The 14,441-nt window shown below is 49.3% G+C and overlaps 1 protein-coding gene across 7 annotated transcripts; it reads right to left on the bottom strand.

Annotated features, from left to right (window-relative positions):
- Positions 1–1,296: 1,296 nt before the first annotated feature.
- SLC25A19 (solute carrier family 25 member 19) lies at positions 1,297–14,201 on the bottom strand. Of its 7 annotated transcripts, none has more exons than XM_079134237.1 (8): positions 14,071–14,170; positions 13,137–13,283; positions 9,593–9,762; positions 9,254–9,409; positions 6,583–6,742; positions 3,752–3,955; positions 2,810–2,940; positions 1,297–1,959 (listed from the first exon to the last, which is right to left on the bottom strand). In XM_079134237.1, the coding sequence occupies exons 3-8, from the start codon at positions 9,722–9,724 to the stop codon at positions 1,777–1,779; spliced, it is 966 nt and encodes a 321-aa protein (XP_078990363.1). In that variant the 5' UTR covers positions 9,725–9,762; positions 13,137–13,283; positions 14,071–14,170; the 3' UTR covers positions 1,297–1,776. The 7 variants fall into 7 exon arrangements, with proteins under 7 accessions (XP_078990363.1, XP_078990365.1, XP_078990364.1 ...); XM_079134239.1 differs by having other exon boundaries at positions 3,752–3,935; positions 6,572–6,742; positions 14,071–14,167; XM_079134238.1 differs by lacking the exon at positions 13,137–13,283 and having other exon boundaries at positions 14,071–14,201.
- Positions 14,202–14,441: the final 240 nt, after the last annotated feature.

The raw sequence follows: 14,441 nt of genomic DNA, 5'->3' as shown, positions 1-14,441 counted from the left end.
GTAAGGACTGGGTCAAACCCCATCAACTCCCTCTCCTGCTCCAACGACGCCGGCAAAATAAGTTTCAAATCAAAAGGACAGTCGAGGAGAAGGGTCCTAATTGGCAACATGCTGCCCATGTTGCTGTGCCCTTAGCCTTTCTTGGCAGGGCTGGGTGAGCATCGTCGTCATGGCCTCCCCCACCCACCCACCCACTCAGCAGACAAGTGTTGATGGTGGCTCCATGTGACCAAAGATCCCTTCTGTAATTCTGTTAGAGCTGCCAAAGCCTCTTTGGAAATGGAGAATTCTCAGCGGCAGCAAAAGAAACCAGTGAGCAGGAGAGATGAGCATAATTCCACTTTACTCCAGTGGAATCTCATTAAAAATACAATGACACATGATGCAGCTGCCTGGGAGGGATCTGTAGCCTGGACCTTCAGCATCAGCAGAGGGTCTGACAGACCACAAAGAGCCAGGTCCAAGGAGAGGAGCAGGATGGTGAGAAGGAACCCAGGAATCCCAAGGGACCAGTGGGGGCCCCAGCACCCCCACACTGGAGCCACTCCCAGCAGGTGTGTCTCCAAGTTGGTGCAGGGGCTGGAGCATCATAGTCTGAGTCCAAAGTGAGGCCAAGGTGAAGGTGCTGCTCCTCCCTCCTGAGAGCGGAAGCCCACAGCACAGCTGGCAGGACGAAAGGGCGGCAGTCGTCTTTTCTTCTCTCATACCCTGTAACTGAAGTTCTTCCTCTGCATCTAGACACATCTCTGTGGATACCTGGGCTCTGGTAACTCCAGAGTGCCAACTGTGCCCTCACCAGATTGTCTGCCCAGGTTCCTTCCCCCTCTGCATCACTGGGCAGCTGTGAGGCCATGACCTTTCTGGGGTTCCAGAGGATGCACACCGTGCTGTGCTGAGCTGAGAAGGAACACCCTGAGCAGGCCTGGCGTAAGCTCCTCACCCCAGCAAGGCTGACCTGGGCTGTGAAAGGGGAGCCGTGGGGGATGGGGGGAGGATGGTGGCTGCGCCTTTACCAGTTCCTCCATCAGCACATCCCCTCCACCTCCTGCAGCGTCACTGGCACTTCTTCTCTGGAAGCCGGTGCTATGCTGGGAAAACAGGGCCTGGTGCTGGTGCCTTCGCAGACATGAAGTCTAGGTCCGGGGGTTCGAAAATGACTGACTCAGCTGGGACTTCATCCCTAGGTTTATTAGGAGCAGTTGCAACCGAGAAAGTGGAATTTGAGGAAGTCAGGGTCCCTTCCCTCATCCTCGGTGAGCAAGGATGCGGTTTGTAAGGGAAGGTGGAGGAGCAAGGTAAGGAATGTGCTTTTTTGCTTTAATGTCTATTAAATAAGTTGTTGGGGAAAACAGCCCAAGGATGGGGACCAAACTGTGGCAAACAGCCCACTCCTGGCCCTCTGTACTGAAACTGCAGCCCCTCCCAGAAGCAAGAGTTCCTGTCTAGATGCAGTGGATGCAACTGCGAGGTGGAAGGTGGCATCTGATTCCCTTTATCTGGGCTGCACTGAGAAGAAACAAGTGGGAGCTCCTCACTGGGGTCGCTTGTCCCACAGCCCCACACCTGCATCCTGTCATGGAGAAAGTCCTGGCCCTTCTGATGGTGTCCCATCTGGTGGGTCAGGGCTGCCACACTGCTCCCAGTGACTGTTGGTGCTTGAGAAGGCTGGCCTGGAGGACACGCCAGAGAAGAGTCTTCGGTGCCACACGAGATCAGGCTTTGCTTCTTTCAGAAGGTGATTTCCAGTAAAGACCTCAGTCTCTTCCTGCCCCAAAGCTAGCTGTCTGTCCTTTTCAGGCAGTGGAAGAAGTTACAGACAAGCTCATACCAAAAGAACACAAAGCCCGTGGAGAAGGCAGCCTTCAGCAGACTGGGGGACAGGCCCTTGAAGAAGCCCTGGGCACCTTCCTCTTGCAGCACCTGCTTGGTGCAATCCAGGAGGCCCCTGTATCTCCGCACCTGGGGAGAGGAAGGTTGGGGTTGAGCAGGGATGAAACGAGCAAAAGAGATGCACCTAGGACATCACAGCTCCCACAGATGCTTGCTGGATGAAGGAAGGAAAGTGAATACAGCAAGTAAGCTGCTTTCATTCTTCCCATCCAAGTAGGCTCAGGTGACTTCACAGAGGAAGTGCCTGAAGCCAGAGCTGGACAGAGCCGCTTCCTGCCGAGGAGGCACGGGCTGACTGTGGCAACTCTGGACCCTCTCCTGAGAGCTGTCTCAGATCCTCCACCCCATCCCCCCTGCTTCTCCTGGGGCTACAGATCTAAATCTGGCCCTTGCTAGCTCTTAGCCTAACCAGTGCCACCCCTCCAGCCTGATCTTCTTGTCTCTAGTTGACACCACACACTGCTGCTAGACCTGTGTGCCCAAGGCAGGACAGCCCTCCCTTTCTAAAGTTCCACATCATGAAGAGTCAAGTCCAAGCTCTGTAGCCTGGCTTCCCTCTCTGGCCTTGGTTCCCACTGGTCCTCCCATGAGCCATCTCCCACCTACGGCCAAAACAGAACAGAGTCTCTGTTAGGAGCAGGACCGCCGTCCTCTGTCCTGGGCTCTGTCCACCTCTCCCATTCCAAATTCAAACTGTCTCCACAGGACAAGTTGGTTCACGGAAACAGGAGGTTACAAAACCTTACATGCAGTGTATAACCCCATGTTTGTTGGAAAGTATATGTGTGTTTATTTATGCAAAGAAATTGAACTATAGGCTGGGGGTATCAGGACCAGTGCTGCCCAGTGGGCAGGAGCTGAATGCTGGCTCCTTCGTGTGAATGCTAGGGGCAGAGCTATTTGTACAGGGATAGCTCACCTGTCCAAAGGCAGCTCGGGCCTGCTCAAACCCTCCAACCTGCAGCCGTTTCTTGAAGAGGTCCAGGGGATATGTGAGGGTCTTGCTGATGACTCCAGCCCCACAGCCACAAAGCAGGTTTTTGAGGTTCTCTGCGCCAGAGAAATGAGACTGAGGGAAGGGAGGAGAAGTGCAATCCTGATGGACAACTTAAATGCCATCAGGTCTAATCTCCACACAAGCCCAGGCCCCACAAGCATCCTTGGGTGCCAAAGGGAATTTAATGCACGAGCCAGAGCCAGAAAGAGTCACTCTCTACAAAAATGATAACAGACTGCAGGTTGGACAGGCCAGGCCAGCAGGGTGTGAGCCTTTATGCAGCAGTCTCCCACTGGAGGCCGTAAGGGACAGTAGGCTAGGCAATGGGACTTGGTTCCAGACTGGAGGGAGAACAGGATGTCCCTTCCCAGCTAACAACCACTACCACCACAACAACAAAACAACCAAAAAAAGTGAATTTGCAACTGGGATTCAAAACAAAATTAAACCAGCAGCTCAGGAAGCTGATGCAGGAGGATCACAAGTTTGAGGTCAACCTCAGCAACTCAGTGAGACCTTCAGAAACTTAGTGAGACCCCAAATTAAATCCCCGAATTAAAAAAATAAAAGGACTGGGGAGGTTTGTAAAGCACCACTGGGTACAAAAAAAGAAAAAGAAAACCAGGACCAATCACTGGAAATAAATCTCACTGATGCCAATGATGGGCATGGCAAGAGATAGATGAAATAATTTGTTTCTAAGCTGCTGGGTTTAATTGTTTTGTTGGCTACACTATAAAGCCAGGTACAGAAAACCAGGGGCACCTTAGCTTCTGATAAGAAAACTCTTTCCTTCTTGATTTGGAAAGAGACATGTGGCATGGGCTGGGCAGGGCTGGGGGACTCATTTGTGGAACGTCTCACCGCTGTGCTTTCTATCAGCCGGCATGACCCACTCATAGACATGCTTCAAGGAGTTGTAACAGGAGAACTGAAGCCCAGCATATGGGAAGATGGCGATCAAGGTGGGGGTCAAGCCTTTGTAGAAGACCAAGGGTCCCTCAGTTCTATACATGGTCACCACAGCATCTTGCAGAGTCTTGTAGACCTGAACAGCACACATGCAACCTGAGCAAGCTCAGCGAGTTAGTTTTCGCCCTAGAACCCAGACCATCATCCCTTTCTCCCCTAGTCTAGAGATCCTGCCCCCAGGAGCATAATTTTTCCTGTCAAGAGGACAGTCCAGGAACACTCTGGAGGAAAGGTGGTTTAGTGTGTGTGTGGGGAGCGGGGTACTAGGAATTGAACCCAGGGCCTCATGCATGCTAGGCAAGTACTGTATCACTGAGCTACATCCCCAGCCCAAGTCCAGGAAAACTCTGGACTTGGAAAACCCTGGTAGAGTTTTCTAGCAATTCCCCTTCTAAAAATTTATATGACTGTTATATCCACATGTGCACAAAAGCACTAGTCCAGAAAGCCACACCACAGCACACTGCAGAACAGCAAAAAGTGGTGTTCATCTGTGGGTAACGATCACATAAACGACAATCCACTGGCCCTAGAGGACACAGTGCAGCTGTTAGAACAAAGACGAGCTGGGCACGATGGCACAAGCCCATAATCCCCGTGACTCGGGAGGCTCAGGCACGAGGATCCCAAGTTTGAAGCCAGCCTCAGTAATTTAGCAGGGTTTTAAGCAACTGAGCAAGACCCTGTCTCAAAATTTTAAAAAGGGGCTGTCTATGTGGATCAGGGGAAAAGCATCCCTGGGTTCCATCCCCAACACCCAAACAAGAGGAGGATGAGGAGATCTGCATAACTGATGTGGAATAATCCCCCCAACAGATAAATGAACACAGCAAGGGTACACAAGCAAGGGGCAGAGTTTGTGGGGAAACAAACTGTACATAGAGACTATGCCACCCCACCCAAGGATACCCAAAAACCAGAATAGCAACTGCTTCCATGGGGAGAAGGGAGCCATGGAGTGTTTCTAGGGCGCAGGGGAAGAGGGACACTTCCCCAATACCGTTTTATGCTGTTTAGACTTTTGCCACTGGTAAAGTGTGTCCATTCTAGCTGGGTGTGGTGGCACACACCTGTGATCCCAGGAAGGGAGTAAACTCCGGAGGCTGAGGGAGGAGGACCACAGGTTCAAAGTCAGCCTCAGCAACTTAGCAAGACCCTGTCTCAAAAAAAAAAAAAAAAAAAAAAAAAGGTGGGGGGGGGGGGGTGGGGATGTGGCTCAGTGGTTAAGCACCTCTGGGTTCAATCCCTGGTATACTCCCCCACCAAAAAAAGACATATCTGAAGTGGCCTGAGGGGCTCTGACTCAGCCGGGCTGAGGTACGGCATGGCGTCTTGCTCAAAGTGGGGGCTGAGGGAAGAGCTGCCCCCTCACTGAGTGGTTCCTGGAATGCGGTGGCCATGCTGAAGAAGGCCACCTGGGGACCTCTGGAAGTGTCAGGCTCTAAGAGAAGCCCACCAGCAACTGCAAGGATCTTGTCTGGAGTTCCCACTCTGCTTTTCTGAAGAAAGCAGAAACAAAAATAAAAATGGATGGGTCATTTCAAAGAACTTTCTTGTAAGGTGGGGACAGGGAGACAGAACAACAGAAAAATAACATGCCACTTTACATTAACTTTCTCATAAAAAAATTAGGAAGAGGGAAGGAACTTCATTGCCCCGCCAACTGAAGCTGGCCTGTTTGACGTTTGCTGTTCTAATCCTGATTTCTTGGAAGGTCAATAACAAGCTTAATTTTAGCTTCATGACTTGGAACTTCAATGTGAGTGACTCCACTTTTTTAGTCTCGTCTATGGGGGCCCATAGCAGGAACTTAATCCCAAACAATGGCCTCCTGAAATTTTTATTTAGAGGTAATATGGTATTCTCTTAATATTCTCTCCACTTTTCCCTTCTCATAGACTGTGTGTGTGTGTGTGTGTGTGTATACAGAGTACTGGGGAATGAACCCATGTGTTACATCCCCAGCCCATTTTAGTCTTTATTTTGAAATGGGGTCTTGCTGAGTTGCTGAAGTTAACCTCAAAATTGCAATTCCCCTGCCTCAGCCTTCGAGTCACTGGAATGACAGGTATGTGCCACAGCACCCAGCACCATGGACTTTTACAAAAAATCAGTAAGAGGAGAAGCACTGGGCACTACCACTAGCTACCGTTCCTTCAACCCCTCTTTTTTTTTTTTTTTTTTTTTTGTGGTGCTGGGGATCGAACTCAGGGCCTTGTGCGTGCAAGGCAAGCACTCTACCGACTGAGCTATCTCCCCAGCCCCCGAGCTATTCTTAAATATGATCAAGAAACAGACGACATGCTAGAGTTTATTTCAGGCTTAATCCCCTCTCAGTTAAGTCCTTCTTTGAGTCTGACTCAACTATCCCATCTCCTCCAACCCATTCTTTGTGGAAACCAAGGACACCCTCATAACAGAGGCAGAAGTTTTCAAGTCTTACTTTTCCAGATGCCTATCTTCATCCAACCCACTACTGGGCACTTATTTATTGTTTCACACCCCAAGGTTCTGTCTGCCCAGGGAAGCCATGAGCTCCTTCAAGTGAGGACATGGAGCACTGGCATGGTGCTGACCAGTTACAGGCCTGACAAACTGGCTGCTGCTCTGAGAATTCAGGTTTCCCCGTTTGCCCTCCTCCAAGGACAAAACCCCCAACTTCCGCATCGCCTTCCTTATCCAGGCTGCCTGTGCCTGGCCCTGACCACTCACCCTGGGCTCACCCTGAGCTGCAAAGCGGGTACGCAGAACATCCACAGGGTGCACCGCGAGGGTGGCTGCGCAGGCAGACAGACCGCCACACACAAAGTGCACCGAGAATTCACGAGTATTGTACAGGTTGGCTCTGTGGACCAGCTCCGTCAGCAGTTCAAAGGACAAAAACTGCAAGAGAGAGTAAAAGTCACTGGTGGCCCAAAGGATGAGTGAGGGCACAGACCAACTGCTTCCCAACCCACTGCCTGCCACCCAGCAGGGCCAGGACAGGGAGGCGTAGAGGCTGAGGAGATACTCTCCTTGAGCAGTGACGGGACGCAAGAAATACCTTTTTTTTTTTGTTTTGTTTTTTTAAGCTTTTAGATGTTGATAGACCTTTATTTTATTCATTTATTTTTACGTGGTGCTGAGAATTGAACCCAGTGCCTTACACATGCTAGGCAAGTGCTTTATCACTGAGCCACAACCCCAGTCCAAGAAATACTTTTCTATTTAAGTCAAACTCAAATGCCTGCCATCTCTAAGCACAGTGCATGAAAAAAGAAAAGAAAACACTCAGAAGCCATTTACAACTTTTATTTGAACAGAGGCAAACACCAAAGAATTAAGAAAGTAGACAGAGCGGGCTGGTGTGGAGCTCAGCACTACAGCCTTGCCTTCCACACGTGAGGCCCGGGGCTCCATCCCCAGCAACTAACTAACTCTCACCCTCTCAAACGCACACACACACACACACACACTCACAAGAAAGTACAGGGAGAAAATTTTATATCAGAAAACTCCACTTGTGGGCTGGGGTTCTGCCTCAGTGGTAGTGCACCGGCCTAGCATGCATGAGGCCCTGGGTTCCATCCTCAGCACCACATAAAAATAAAAGGTGTCCACCTACAACTAAAAAATTTATATATTTAAAAAAAAAAAGAAAGAGAAAGAAAATACCACTTGTTCACTTAATTTTCTGACAACTGGGAAAGATGGCGATCAAGTGCTTCTTGGCAGAGGACCACCTAACAGCTGGTGCCAGCAATGTTTGAGAACCACTCTCCTCAGCAGCAGACTGTACGGGAGAGTGCTCCACGGGGCGACTCCCTCACACTCAGATCTTCCCCCAGCCACTCAGCTTCCCTATGCCGCCAGGCTGCAGCCTTTATTCAGCACACTGCAAGGTCTCCTTGTGCGCCAGCTGGGGAGATGGAATGGTGGGGCATGCCAACCCAGTAAGCATCAGACTCGAGCTATGGCTGTGATGTCATTTGAAGAGGAGGCAGGGATTACACTGGCACTGGCTGCCTGGGTCAGGATTCTGTTCAGCCACTTATTTTTTTTTGTTTTGTTTTGTTTTCGGTACCGGGGATTGAACTCAGGGCACTTGACCACTGAGCCACATCCCCAGCTCTATTTTGTATTTTATTTAGAGACAGCTGAAGTTGGCTTTGAACTAGTGATCCCCCTGCCTCAGCCTCCTGAGCCACTGGGATTACAGGCATGTGCCACCGTGCCCAAAACTTTATTTTTTTGGTGTGTTAGGGATTGAACCCAGGGCCTCACACATGCTATAAGCTCCTGTACTACCACTGAGCGTCATCCCCAGCCCCTCTGCCACTTTCTCACTAGTGACTTCGGTTGCATGATTATGGAAGCTCTGTCTCAGTCTTCTCATATGAAAAATAGGAGTGCCAATAGAACCTGTCTCCCAGGACAGCCATGAGACAGCATATGTAGAACGCTCAGAACAGGGGCCATTCCCACCACCACCACGTGGGGGCATGCTGCATGCCACCACACACACTGGCACTCAGCTGAAGGAAGGAATGACCAGAGGTCAAGAGGCCTGGGTTCTAGTCCTAGCCCACCATGGGCAGGCCATGGGGCCTCACCAGCTGACATAAGCTGTGGTCCACACCACACCTGCTCTACCTTCCTCTCCCTGCCACTATGGAGTTCAAATGAAGCACATGGGTGATGGTGCCATTTTTTTTTTTTTTCTTCAGTGCTGGGGATTTGAACCTAGGGCCTTGTGCTTGCCAGGCAAGCACTCTACCAACTGAGCTATATCCCCAGCCCAATGATGCCATTTTGAAAAACGAAAGGCATTAGTGTGGGAAGCCATTCTTATCTAGCAAAATCAGACAGTTCCCTGTCTAGTTCCCCTAAGAGAATGGCGCCCCTAACTCCACCCCATTCCCATTCTGTCTATCACAGAAGAAGCTCCTCCTGGTCCTCGCCCCCTTTACCTGTATGACTATAAATAAAGGTGTGTTGGGCTCCTCCATGTTGTTAGAGGCCAGAGCTGTCACACCCCCTCTCATTTAAAGAGTACTGGCTGGCTCTTGTGTGTTTATTGGGTAGATAAGTTTTTGTGTAATAGATTGAAAAACTGCCAACATCATCTCTGGCAGTTAAGCCTTTTCTCATCCACATGGGACGTGGTTGAGAGACCCCCACACATTAGTATCACCCTTTGAAAGCTGTCTGGGGCCAGAGGGTCAGTCTCCTAGGTACAACACCTGTCACTGGGATGGATGTGGGGGATGTGGAGAAGGGAGTGCCAAGGTATGATTCAGTCTGATGCTGTCTTCATCAGGCAACTGAGCAGCACGGAGCTGCCTTTCCTCACCCTCCTCTGCTCCTCAACTAAGCAACGTGACCCCAGGGGCCTGGTTAGGTCCTGCCACCTACTTGGACAGTTCCATAGCCAATGGACAGAAGTTGGGCCGGGATGTGTCCTTTCCAGAATGCTGTTGGGCCCTCTTCCTGCAAAATCTGCCTCCCAGCCTGTAGGATCCCATGGTATTTTGCGTTGGGGTCACTGCGAGACAGGCGCTCAACCTGAAGCTGGGGATCAAAATTGAACAGGTCAGGAGAGTGGCAGAGTGGGCAGGGTGAGATGGGGAAGTTTGAGAAAAATTTGAGGGCAACAAATCACTTCATCTTGACGAGATTATTTCAGTAACTGCTTTTGCAAGAAAAACTGAACTTGTCCTCCAGCCCATCACAAGGCAAAAGGGGGAAGTGTACCTGGAAACGGATCTTGATGACATCCAAGGGACTGATCAGCGTCCGAGTGATAAGTCCAGACACAGACCCCGCCACTGCCACCTCAAACTTGGAGTTAATTCTACCATCTTCTTTGGGGTCATAGCCGACCATCCCTGCTTCTGACCCATCCAACGTCCATCGGTATCCAGCTGTGTGCAAGAAACAAGGAGTAAACATGAAGGCAAGTTTCTTAAGGTCTCTGCTCCAACATCACCTCCTCACAGCAGCCCTCCCTGCCCGACCCACTGAAAACGCACCAGCCTTCTTTGTAGCCTCATTATATGAGATATTAATGCTATATATTTATTTCTTGTCCCCATCTCCTAGTAGAATACAAACCCATGAAAACGTGGCCTGGATCTCATCTGTTCACCCCTGCCCTTCCAGCACTGGAACAGAGCCCGTCATAGTAAGTGCTCCATATTTGGGGACGGAATGAACTGGCTTCACAGGAAATCATTCACTTCCGAGATCAAGTGGTTTTCTAAAGACCTCTGACAATTTTATGGTAAACCCTGCCTGAGGTAATGTGTGGGCCCACTGAGGGAGGATGTCAGTCATATGGTGTCAGAGAACAGGGGTGGGATTCTTACAAGCACCCCACTATCCAAAGAAGGGCCAAGTGGCCCCCGAGCCCCTTAGCATTTCATGTCCCCATTTTTCTTCTTTTTTTTGCAATTTTTTCAATACTAGGAACTGAACCCAGGGTTACATATGCTAGAAAAGTGCTCTACCACCAAGCCGAACCACTAGCTCTGCTTCCCGTTCTTTACCCACGCCTTAGACCACCCTGACACGGTGGAGCTGGCTTATGCTGTGAAACAATGCCCCGAGCCCCACCCGAGCCAGACCTACCGATTCCTCAGTCTCATTGGACCATTTTTCCCATTCCCTACCTAACCAGGGAGGCTTCAGTGCTTCTGACCGTTCCTACAAAACGCTGCAGGCAGGTACGCCTAACTCCCAGCCTCACCTCTTGGCACAGCTCCCCGTGTGGAATCGCAGCCCCGCTCCCAGCCCCCGTTCCTCTTCCCTCGGCTGGCTCTGCTGTCCACCAGGTCTCAGCTAGAGCATCTCCAGGAGGGGAGCTGTTTCCTCCAGCTTCCCAGCAATTGCTCATGTGTTCTCCACCCTCTGCCCATAGGAAGGAGGCTCCCCACAGGCAGGACCCAGCCACCGACCTGCACCTGAATCCCAACGCCAGCACAACGCCTGGCACAGAGCAAAGGCTTAGAAAACTGTCAATGAATAAATGATTAAAAACCAAAGAACTTCTACTGCTTGCTTCAGCAGCATATACACTAAAATTGGAACAATAGAGATTAGCATGGCTTGAGAAAAAAACAAAACCCAAAGAACTTGTAGATTATGGAAGTAATAACTTCACAGAATGTTTAAAAGAAAGGAAAAAGAACCCACCATCTTAATATTTTTCACTTCATATATTCCTTCTTGGGGGTTTTCTCTATATATTCTGGTTTATAGAATGCAAAATGTCATAAGCGTATTTTCACGTTGTTATAAGAATTTCACCAAACCAGGTGTGGTGGTGCATGCCTGTAATCCCAGTGACTCAGGACGCTAAGACATGAGAACGGTAAGTTCCAAGTCAGCTGTTAGCGAGGCCTGAAGCAAATGAGCAAGACCCTGTCTCAAAATAAAAAATTAAAAGGGCTGGGAAGGATTGGGGTTGGGGCTCAGTGGTAGAGCAAATGCCTAGCACATGTGAGGCACTGGGTTCGAACCTCAGCACTACATAAAAATAAATAAATAAATAATATAAAGGTATTTTAAAAAAGTGGGGACTGGGGATGTGGCTCGGTAGTTAGGCACCCCTAGGTTCAATTCCCAGTACTGGAAATTCTTAAATAAATAAATAAAATAAAATATATACATTTATTTTAAAAAATCTAACTCCACACTGGGGATATAACTCAGTTGGTAGAGTGCTTGCCTTACAACAAGCACAAGGCCCTGGATTCAATCCCCAGCACTGAAAAAAAAAAAATCTAACTCCAGAGTCGGGATGTGGCTCAGTGGTTAAACACTTGCCTGGCACATGTGAGGCCCTGAGTTTGATCCAAGGTACTGAGGAAAAAGGAAGAAAAAAATCTAAATCCATGGTACATATATACAATGGAATATTACTCAGCCACAAAGAATGAAATTATGAAAAAAAAAAAAGAATGAAATTATGGCATTTGCCAGTATGGAAATAGAGACTATCATGCTAAGTGAAAGCAACCAATCCCCAAAAAACAAACTCCAAATATTCTCTGTTATGTGGATGCTGACTCACAATAAGTAGCGGGAGGGAGGAGTGTAGGTTCACTGAATTGGACAAGAGGGAACTGGGGGAAGAGAGAGGGATTGGGAATGGAAAAGACAGTAAAATGAACTGGATATAACTTTTCTATGTTCATATAGGAATATGAGACCACTGTAACTTCACATCATATACAACCACAATAATAGGAAGTTATACTCCACGTATGTATGATATGTCAAAATATGTTCTACTGGGCTGGGGTTGTGGCTCAGTGGCAGAGCGCTTACCTAGCAGGTGTGAGACACTGGGTTCGATTCTCAGCACCACATATAAACAGACGAAATAAAGGTTCATTGACAACTAAAAAAATATTTAAAAAAAATACATTCTACTATCAAGTATAACTCAAAAGAATTTTACAAAATTTTACAAAAGCAAAAAAAAAAAATCTAACTCCATTTGTTGTTTTCTAGCACAAGGTTTCTCAACTTCAGCATTATCAACATTTTAGAATGCATACTTCTTGGTTGTTGCCCTGTGGGGTAGCAGTGCCCCTGACCTCTACTATCACACGCCAATTGTGAAAATACAAAGGCTTCAGACATCACCAAAATTGCTGACTGAGAATCCCTGATTTGGGAAAATATTCTCATGGTGTGTGAACTGTTTATGATGCATTATTGCAAACATGGATATAACTCAAATGTTCACAAAATGGGATGGAGAGAGCTGGGGAGGTATGTGGTTCAGTGGTAAAATGCTTGTCTAACACACCTGGAGCCTTGGGCTGCATCCCCAGAACCAAAATCAAAACAAAACAGGTTTCAGGACAGTATGCCTGAAATAGGCCTTTTTATGAAAGAAAAACAGCAAGATCTATATGTGCTCCCTAGAGTTGCATAAAGTATAGAAACAAAGTCTGTAACAACACACACATAGGGCAGGTATTTTGTAAATTAGCCCTGGAGGAAGGGAAGGGAAGAGGGACGGTACATCTCTATGTGATTCTATATTGTTTAAATTGTTATTAAAACAAAACTAAACTAAAACTAAATATGAAATGATTTGAGAATGGACCTCAGAATTAACCTCATTCTTGAACACTTGTAGTAATGGAAGGTCACTGCCTATACAATGATGCTCCACTCCCCCAACCCATCATTGACTTTTTTTCTCCTCTCACCCACCCTGGAACCCCTCCCAGACACCTGTGAGAGGCAAGTGGTCTAGTGACTAAACCTCTCCCAGTATTACCCTGGGATTTCTCAGGTCACACGAACAGTATCAGTTTCCTGCATTCCTGAAGAGAACCAGGGGTAAGCCCAAGTGGCAGGTGTTCTGGCTCAGTCTCAGGAGTCACCAAGGAGATCAGGCTCTTTCCTCTGGAAGCTCAGACTATAACTGCAAGATTCACAAGCACAGTGAAAGGTGGTGGGAAGGCTAGGATGTGTGGAGTGGAGATTTTTATGAATAAGCAGCTCTGCATTGCTGAATATAACGCAAACCTCTAGCTGGGCGAGGTGGTGCATACGTGTGATCCCAGTAACTCAGGAGGCTGAGGCAAGAGGATTGCAAATTCCAGGACAGCCTGGGCAATTTAGTGAGATCCTGTCTCAAAAAATAAAAAGGCCTGGGGAATGTAGCTCAGCGGTAAAGTGCACCTGGGTTAAATGCTCAGTAACAAAAAACAAGAACGAAAACATGATTAATATACATGATACAAGCTGGCACCCGGAGACCGGCGACTGGTGTGAGTGGCGAGGGGGGTTGCTAGTGTGACAGTTTGCCTTCTCCACCCTGCTTCTCTTCCACAGAGGACCCTATTATTCCAGTACACAGGTGAGCGTGGTGAGTGCCCGGGCGCTCATGGGCTCAGCTGCGGGGCTTCTGCAGATGTCCCCACGTGGGTACAAAGTGTCCAGGTGTGCCTCAAGGTGTCTTTAATCCCCAAGTCAGAGAGCTCAGCCGCGAGGCGGGATCCCGCGTGCGAAGGTGCCGGGGTAGAAGGGGTGTGGAGTTTTGCCGCCTGCGTCCCTGAAGACGCCTCTAGGGTCAGGTGTGCCCTTGAGTACAGACTCCACCCCCGCGTGAGTACCTACTAGTGTGTGCTCCCCGCGGTCCGCCCCGGACGGCGAGTGTGTAGGTCCCCGATAGGACCGCGAGGAGGGCGGTGGTAGAGGTCACTCACCTACCTTGTCCGCGCTGCCCAGATCCGCTCCCGGCACACCGCTTTACAGTCCTGCTCACGCCTGTAACAGCAAAACTCTAAAGCGCTGGGTACAAACTGACGGGCCTCTAGGCCAATCACCGCGCAGCGCCCGACAGAGGCTGGACCAATGGTTGTTCGTTTGAGACTCCGCCCGCGCCTCCCGCAGAGTATCACTGGGTAATGTAGTCTTCCGCTCTCAAGGGCTTCGTACCGGGCCCGCCAGGCGCAGAGCCTCCTGGGAGATGTAGTCCCGCAGCGCGTGCGCGCGCAGGACCCTGACTCACCGGAAGGAGGCGGGTCACGAAGCCAGACTGCGACCTCAGAGGTGGCCGGGATCTGTGAAGTTTGGG

The sequence above is a fragment of the Sciurus vulgaris genome (genome assembly GCF_902686455.1).
Source record: "Sciurus vulgaris genome assembly, chromosome: 3".
Classification (NCBI taxonomy): Eukaryota; Metazoa; Chordata; class Mammalia; order Rodentia; family Sciuridae; genus Sciurus; species Sciurus vulgaris.
Note: the sequence above shows the minus strand (reverse complement) of the source record. Positions and strands in the feature narration are given on the sequence as shown.